This window comes from Zingiber officinale, chromosome 5B (genome assembly GCF_018446385.1).
Source record: "Zingiber officinale cultivar Zhangliang chromosome 5B, Zo_v1.1, whole genome shotgun sequence".
Lineage (NCBI taxonomy): Eukaryota > Viridiplantae > Streptophyta > Magnoliopsida > Zingiberales > Zingiberaceae > Zingiber > Zingiber officinale.
In genome coordinates, this window is record NC_055995.1 from 16,166,820 (window position 1) to 16,175,950 (window position 9,131).

At 46.0% G+C, this 9,131-nt stretch overlaps 1 protein-coding gene across 1 annotated transcript; it reads left to right on the top strand.

The window, feature by feature from the left end:
• Positions 1 to 2,074: 2,074 nt before the first annotated feature.
• On the top strand, positions 2,075 to 2,404 carry LOC121986531. The gene has a single exon (XM_042540497.1). It carries the CDS (start codon positions 2,075 to 2,077, stop codon positions 2,402 to 2,404), a length of 330 nt encoding a protein of 109 aa, XP_042396431.1.
• Positions 2,405 to 9,131: the final 6,727 nt, after the last annotated feature.

The following is a 9,131-nucleotide window of genomic DNA, read 5'->3' on the forward strand; positions in this document are numbered from 1 at the left end:
TTTAGGTTAGCGCAGCGGAAATACAATGTAGAAACGAAAGTGGAGAAGATCAAACCTCAAACACGATGATGTAACGAGGTTCGGAGATGATACTCCTACTCCTCGGCGTGTCCGTCAGGTGGACGAAGCCTATCAATCCGTCGGTGGATGAGACCCCGGAAAATCGGCTAATATAAACTCCTTCTGGGTGGAGAAACCTCGCCACAAACTTCTTGCAACAGCAAGATAGGAGTACAAAGATACAGCACAATACAAAGGCAGTAAGAATGTAAAAACACAGCTTGCCTTCTCGTCGACTGGATGAAGCAACAACTTCACGAAACACCTACAACAGCAGGAACCAGCCGAAGGAAGCTTCCACGAAGCTTCAGGAAGATGAGAGCTCAGCAAAGCTCTGATTGCAGTAAGATCAGAAAAAAAAGAGAGGCAGCTCCTGTAGCCCTCGACCTGTTATATAACCTACGAAGAAGAAGACACATAAACTAGCCGTTGTATCGCAACGGCTAGGGCCTGGACCGATCAGGCTCCACCCTGATCGGTCAAGACCTTCTCTGATCGGTCTTGGGACCGATCAGGACCTATGCTGATTGGTCCCCAGACCGATCAGCACGCTTCACAGAGAGTTGCCCAACTCTCTGATCGGTCTGTGGACCGATCAGGACTCAGGTGGATCGGTCCACAGACCGATCCCCCTCTTTCTTCTCTTGATTTTCTTCGCTTCTATATAATTATTGATCGGTTACCAGACCTATCAGGTAATTCACAGAAACACACTGTTTGGTTACTGATCGGTCACCAGACCGATCAGTCAACCAGCGTATCACTGGATCGGTTACCAGACCGATCCAGTTTTAGAGCTCCCAGCCCTAAACCCTACCTGGTCCTGAGAATGAGCTACCGAGCCCTCTCTGACCTAGTCCGGAGAACGAACTGCCGTGCCCTCTCCGACTTCGTCCGATCCAGAGAACGAGCTACCGAGCCCTCTCTGACCTAGTATGGAGAACGAGCTGCCGAGCCCTCTCCGACTTCGTCCGGTCCAGAGAACGAGCTACCGGCTCTGACCTAGTCCGGAGAACGAGCTACCGAGTCCTCTCCGACTTCCACGTCCAGTCCAGAGAACGAGCTCCCGAGCCCTCTCTGACCTAGTCTGGAGAACGAGCTACCAAACCCTCTCCGACTTCCCATGCCAAGTTTCCATACTTGGACTTTTCCCGTGCCAAGCTCCCTGCTTGGACTTTTCCGTGCCAATCTCCATACTTGGACTTTTCCGTGCCAAGTCTCCATACTTGGACTTTTCCCGTGCCAAGCTCCCTGCTTGGACTTTTCACCAGATGTCTGGTCAACCTTGACCTATCTGGATTTCCCTTGCCTGGCTTCACTCACCAGAACTTTCCAACTGCCTGACTTCACTCACCAGGACTTTCCCTTGCCTGGCTTCACTCACCAGGACTTTCACCTGGCTTCACTCACCAGGATTTCCCGAATCAGGTCGACTCACCTTGGGTCAACTAGGTCAACCTTGACCAAAGATTGCACCCACAATCTCCCAAGTTTGTATTCTGTCAAACATCAGAATACAACTTTTCTACTCTCGTCAAACATCAGAATAGAACTTTTCTATTCTCGTCAAACATCAAAATACAACTCTTCTATTCTCGTCAAACATCAAAATACAACTCGAGTCAGGTCAACTCGAGTCAGGTCAACCAGGTCAACCTTGACCTAAGGTTGCACCAACAATCACAACATTCCGCACTGGCCGACCGAGGAGATGAAGACATCCACGGTGTCTTTCCCATTCGATCAATGGGGTATGGACATCATGGGACCGTTTCCCATGGCGACCGGTCAGCAGAGATTCTTGTTCATCGCGGTGGACTACTTCTCAAAGTGAGTGGAGGTCGAGCAGCTGGCAAAGATAAGTGAGCAGATTGTCATCAAATTCCTCTGGTAAAACATCTCGTGTCAGTTCGACATCCCCCACTGGATCATCTCGGATAACGGAAGGCAATTCGTCGGTCGAAGGCTCAAAGAGTAGTGTAAAGGCTACAACATCTAGCAGGCTTTCTCCTCAATGGGCTACCCCCAAAGCAATGACCATGTGGAAGTCACGAACTGGGAGATCCTCAGGGGTCTACGGACTCGGCTCGACCACACAGGAGGAAGTTGGGTCGATGAGCTCTCGAGCATCCTTTGGGCACTTCTCACGACTCTAAAAGAGGCGACCGATGTAACACCATTCCAGCTGGTGTATGAAGGCAAAGCAGTGGTCCCTGTTGAAGTCAAAGTGGAGTCTGACCTAGTACATCTCTATGACGGGGAGAACACTGAGCGGAGCCTAATAGAGCTCAACTTGGTGGATGAAGTGCGAGATAAGGCTGCAGTTCAGCTCACGACATACTGATAGCGGATGAGGTAGAACTACAGCTAAAGAGTGATCCCAAGATCCTTCCAGGCCGACGATCTGGTGTGGAAGAGAACAAAGCCGATCAGAGACGTCACCAAGCTCGAGGCTCCTTAGGGATGCCCCTTCAAGGTAGTACAAAAGCTCTACTCGGGATTATACTACCTGCAGAATGAAAATGGCAGACAGCTCGAGCGACCTTGGAGTACGAACCACCTTTAACCTTATAGAGCCGAGTGAGGTGCATGAATGGGTTCTACTGTAACTGCATGTGTGTGTGCCTTGTAAATGTAGGAGAACTATGAATAAAAAATACAAATATTCCAATCTCTTGTGCTGATCATCCAACTTTTCATCAGTAACCTTAAACCCAAGTCTTCATCAACGGTCCAGAGGTCACCTTAAACTCAAGTCTTCATCAACGGTTGAGCGACGACCTTAAACTCATGTCTACGCCTATCAACGGTCGAGTGGTGACTTTAAACCCAAGTCTTCCTTAGTGGTCAAGCGGCGACCTTAAACCCAAGTCTTTATCAACAATTGAACGGTGACCTTAAACTCATGTCTACGCCCATCAACGATCAAGCAGCGACCTTAAACCCATGTCTACGCCTATCAACGGTCGAGCGGCGATCTTAAACCCATGTCTAAGCCATTAAGAAGTCGAGCAACGACCTTAAACCCTCATCTACATCAATATCTGAGAAACAACTATAAACCCGAGACCGATGAAAAATGACTTGTCTGAGCAAGTAATACGACGCTGATCGGCAAGCCACGGAGCCACACTAAGGAAGGTTTTCGCATTATGTAGTCTTGCTTGGTCTTGAGCGGTAGTGCAGTGAAACAAATCAGAAAATATCAAAAGGAAAAGTTGAACAGGGCAGAACGAAGGATCAATATTAAATACAAAAGTTCGTCGAATGGGCGACCATTCATTAAAACTTGCATAACTTTTACAAGTCTAAAAAGGCAGTACAAAAAAGAGATGAGATACGCGGGAGCAAGCTCACTCAAGATAGTCCAGAGCATCGTCGGCCAACGACTCAGTCAGCTTATCTTGGCTGATGACCTTGTTTGTCAGAGCGGTTGGAATGTAGCCACCATCCTTCAGTTGATCGAGCATCCCATTGATAGCAAGGTTGAAGAAACGGAGTGCCTGATCGGTGACCTTGTCATTAATAGACGTCCGAGCGGATGTAGGCCCACTTCATGAGCTTGAATCTACAATACTCGACCCCCGATACATCTCTAGGGCCACTCGAGAGGCTTCCAGTTCTGCCTTCAACTTGGCCAGCTCTTCATCTTTGGTGTCGAGCTGGGTCTTCACGGTGGAGCATTCGGCCGACCGGTTCTCCTGCTCGACGCTAAGAGATGCCTCTGTATCCTTGAGTCTTGAGCCAACACCTAAAATTCCTTGTTTTTGATCTCCAAGTCTTCGATGGCCCAGAGCTTCCTGGTGTTGGCCAAGTTGATCTTGGACTCGAAGGAGCTGGCTTGTTTATTAAGCCAAGCCAATTGTGTAGCATGCTCGGCGCTTTTTCCCATCTCCACCTCCAGCTGCTCGGAGCTCTTACTCATATCGCCTCTTAAGTGAGCCGTCTCAGTGCTCATTTACTCCAGATGCGCTTGAGAAGCAGATGATTGGCCGCTCGTAGCATGCATCTGCTGGACTTCATGCTCCAAGTAGGCAAGCCTTTGGTACATGGCCAAGCTCTCTACCCAATATTACAAAGCACCAGGAAACTATGAAGGCTGAATGGAAATAAACAAGTACACGTGAGAGATACTTACCCCAGTGGACATTTGGATGTGACTGTTGGAGAGAGCCCCCGGAGGCATGACTGTCGCACGAGCCCGGGCGTCGACCTATATATGAGCGAGTGACCTTTGAATAATTATTTGGTACTCGACTTCAGGGATACAGCATCATCAGAGTCGTGCCACTCGTCTATCGGCAGATGGATGACTGTCGTTATGTGGTGTTGGCCGCTCACGCCAGATGAGGCGGAGGTCATTCGATCGGCCGACGGAGACGCATGTGCCAGTCGAATGCATGATTTCTGGGTTGTTGGCAAAGAGGGAGGTGGTATGAAAGTGACTGGCGATGCACAGATGGTTCCTTTTGGCAGTCCGGATAAGGATAGCGTCCAATCAGATGAAATCAAAGTATGGAGGACGGTCGTCACTTGTTCGTGAGGAGTGGGTGTAGAGGTCTCACCCTTCTCAGATGGAGGGCGCGAGCTGGCTCGAGTTGGGGTCTACATAGCGAAAGTAGGAGATCGGGATGCAGCTTCCACCCGATGCCTCTTCCGGCTTATCAGCGGTTCCCAAGAAGAGGCCGACTCTAAGGCTGCGTCGATTGGAAGTGTCGGAGGTTGGCCTAGTGGGAGATCTACTATACCAGCTACCCCACTGCCAGCCTTCCGACTGCCTCCTCCTTTGCTCACCTGCAAAGACGCTCCCTCGCTTCCGTCGAGCGAGTCTTCTTGGGAGTTGATCGCTGTAAGGCTCGACTCTCTAGCTCAGTCGCGACCATAACATTGATCTCTACATCCTTCAGTTTTCTCTTTCTGGCCAGATGTGCCCTTAGCATGATGTGAGCTGCAAAAAAAGGAGAAAAAAATCAATTAGATTCAATGAAGAAGAAGAAGAAGAGGAGCATACCTAGGTTGGACATGAGTTTTGTGCAAATCGAGCTCAGGCCGAACATATAGAGGACTTCCTCATGCAGCAACTTATGAGTGTGGTACTTCTGACCGACCAAGTGTGAAGTTGCATGGAGGTAGTCTGATCGACTCTTGTACTTCTTGAGTTTCGACGGGTTCACCACTTCCAGCTGCTAGCCAGTCGGGAAATCTAGTTGCTCCGAAAGCGGACAAAAAAATAGTAGTTCTTCCAATGGTTATTGGAGGGTGACATCTTATCAAAGAAGACTAAGCTCACTCGGGCTTGGAATAGAAAGGTTCCTAGCTCGGACAGTTTGGGATAATAAAAATAGTGGAAGAGCTGAGGGGTTAAAGGAAAGTCATGCAGGCGGAATAGGGCGATGCCCCTACATAGCAGTAGAAAGGAGTTTGGCACTAATTGATGGAGAGAGATGCAGAAATATTTACAAACTGTGGAAAAAAATGGGTGGACCGGGAACCACAGACCGACGGTAAACTGGTCCCTAAAGAAGCATATAAAATTTGGAGGCGGTTCATTTGGACGGTCAAAAGAATAAGGGAGAGAGATTTGATAGTCAGAGGGAATTTTGTAAGCGACTCTCAAACTCTCAGTGTCGCCTCCGTCGAACCTGGACTCGATGGACATGTACCAGAGCCCAGGGATGGGGACGAGAGTTTTTGAGGAGCTTGCCATCGAAAAGAAAGTGATCGATGAAGAACAATGGAAAGATTCGATTGAGAGGGTGAGGAAGCTTACAGAAAGAGTCGTAGGAGGAAGAGGAAGCAAAGTGTCACTGGGAAGCTTGAAGATGAAGGCACACGAAGTGAAGAAGACAGTGACACATACGAGATTTATAAAACTCACGGTCGATCAACATCAGCCATCTGATCCAGAGTTACGAAAACCTAGAAGATGATCCAATTGTTGAATTCGAAAGGTCGCCTATCACATCATCAGTGGATATCCTCTTTGTTGGTGCAACCTTAGGTCAAGGTTGACCTGGTTGACCCGACTCGAGTTGACCTGACTCGAGTTTTATTTTGATGTTTGACGAGAATAGAAAAGTTGTATCTTGATGTTTGACAAGAATACAAACTTGGGAGATTGTGGGTGCAACCTTCGGTCAAGGTTGACCTGGTTGACCCGACTTGAGTTGACTTGATTCGGTAAAGTCCAAGTATGGAGACTTGGCACGGGAAAAGTCCAAGTATGGAGACTTAGCACGGAAAAATCCAAGCGGGGAGCTTGGCACGGGAAAAGTCCAAGTATGGAGACTTGGCACAGAAAAGTCCAAGCAGGGAGCTTGGCACGGGAAAAGTCCAAAGTATGGAAGCTTGGCATGGGAAGTCGGAGAGGGCTCGGCAGCTCGTTCTCTGGACCAGGTCAGAGAGGGTTCGGGAGCTCGTTCTCTGGACCAGACGAAGTCAGAGAGGGCTCGGCAGCTCGTTCTCCGAACTAGGTCAGAGAGGGCTCGGGAGATCATTCTCTGGACCAGATGAGGAAGTCGGAGAGGGCTCGGTAGCTCGTTCTCCGGACTAGGTCAGAGAGGGCTCGGGAGCTCGTTCTCTAGACCGGACGAAGTCGGAGAGGGCTCGGTAGCTCGTTCTCCGGACTAGGTCAGAGAGGGCTCGGGAGCTCGTTCTCTGGACCAGACAGAGGTGGAGAGGGCTCGGTAGCTCGTTCTCCGGACTAGGTCAGAGAGGGCTCGGTAGCTCGTTCTTGTAACACCCACTAAGCTTTTAAGATAAATATGAGAATGATGAATTTGCCTTAGAAAAATATTAGTGGAATGTTGAACCAAAAAGAAATAAAAAGAAATAAAAAGAAGGAGTGGTCAAGGATTGAACCTTGAACCTCTCATGATGTAAATGATAGGATTAATGGGTAATAACCAGTTGGGATAGGAATAATATATTGATAGCAAAGGAGGGAAACTCATGATAAGGATGAGAGTAAAAGCTAGCCAAAAGAAAGCAAGAAAAGAGCAAGAGAAAGACAACTTACCTTCCTTCTTTTCTCTCCCTCTTCCTCTCCTTTTGCCGTGACTTAAAGAGGACTATTAAGGGGATTCATTCCCCCTTGTTTCTGTTGGTTGCTACTTGGAAAGCCTATAGGTTCCACTGTACAAAAATTTTGTACAAAGATCTGAACCTTTTCCTAGCTACCATGTGTTCTTTTAAATTAAATTTTGGATCTCCTGCGGAACTTAACACGTTTGATCCAAAACTTAATCTATTTGTTCTTTTAGGTTTTGACTTGGATCTCCTGCGGAACTTAACACGTTCGACCCAAGTCTCCTTAAGTTATTAATTCCATTAAATATTAATTTCCATAAAAGGTTCCCAGTACTGACGTGGCGAGGCACATGGCCTTCTTGGATATGGGAGCAACCACCACCGACTAGACAAAACCTTTAATAGAAAGCTAATATTTAATTTCCTAAAATAACTTTAGGTTAACCAAAGAGAACAATCAAATCACAAGGAAAAGAAAGAAACAAAAGAACACAACTTCGAAAAAACATATTCGAAATACTAGAACGTAAGCCTCTTGTATTTGGTATTATTTCCATAAATAACTAGCATGATGCGGAAATAGAAATTACTAGTTATACCTTGTAGAAAAAACCTCTTGATCTTCTACCGTATTCCTCTTCTAACCTCGGACGTTGTGTGGGCAACGATCTTCCAAGATGAGAAACCACCAACCACCTTCTTCTCCTCCAAACAAGGTTCGGCCACAAAAGAAAAGCTTCACCAAGGAGAAAAACCAAAATACTAACCAAGCTCCAAGAGATGCTAGCTTTCTTTCCTTCTTCTTCTTCTTCTCCGAGTAGTATCCGGCCACCACAAGAACTCCAAGGGAGAGGGAGAGGTTCGGCCACCACAAGAGGAAGAGAAGGAGATGATGATGGCCGGCCACACCAAGGAACAAAAGAGGGAGAGGAATAATAGATGTTGTGTCTTGTGAAGGCACCCTCACCCCTTCTTTTATATTCCTTGGCCTAGGTAAAATAGGAAATTTAATTACAATAAATTTTCCTTAATTTCCTTGACATGATTTAATTGAGAAAAATAAAATAATATTTCCCCAATTAAACAATGATGGCCGGCCAAATCAATAGGAAGCAAATTGGACAAGTTTCAATCAACAATTAAAACTTTCCTTATTTGTTTCCGGAAATTTTAAAAATAAAATTTCTCTTTAAAATCTCTTCATGGTTAATAAAAGGAAATATCTATAATTTTAATTTTATTAACATGTGAATAATTTTAAAGAGAAAATAAAACATCTCTCCAATCTACAAATAAGGAAAGAGATCTAATCTCTTTCTTTAATCTTTTGTAGATTCTTTTCAAGAGAGATATTTTAATTTTAATTCTCTTTAATAAATTATATCTTCCACATAATAAAAATTAAAATTAAAAATCTTTTTTAATTTAATTATGGCCGGCCCTACTAGCTTGGGTTCAAGCTAGGGCCGGCCACCCTAAACCCATGCTTAGGCCGGCCCTAGCTTGGTTTCCAAGCTAGCTTGGCCGGCCCCCTTTAGGTGGGTATAGAAGGTGGGTATACGTGGGTATAGTACTCTATAAATAAGAGGCTACGATAGGGACCGAGAGGAGGAATTGGTTTTGGTCTCCCGATAAAATTAAGCATCCCATGTTCGCCCCGAACACACAACTTAATTTTATCAATAATAATTCATTCCACTAGAGAACTACTATTGAACTACCGCACCAATCCCAAATTACATTTTTGGGCTCCTTCTTATTATGAGTGTGTTAGTCTCCCTGTGTTTAAGATATCGAATGTCCACTAATTAAGTGAGTTACTGACAACTCATTTAATTAATATCTAAGTCCAAGAGTAGTACCACTCAACCTTATTATCATGTCGGACTAAGTCCACCTGCAGGGTTTAACATGACAATCTTTATGAGCTCCTCTTGAGGATATTATCAACCTAGTATCACTAGGACACAGTTTCCTTCTATAATCAACAACACACACTATGAGTGATACCATTTCCCAATTTATCGGGTTTATTGATCCAT

Bases quoted from the DNA above. Each gene is read 5' to 3' on its own strand.
- LOC121986531 (XM_042540497.1), top strand. From the start codon at position 2,075: ATGGGCTACCCCCAAAGCAATGACCATGTGGAAGTCACGAACTGGGAG.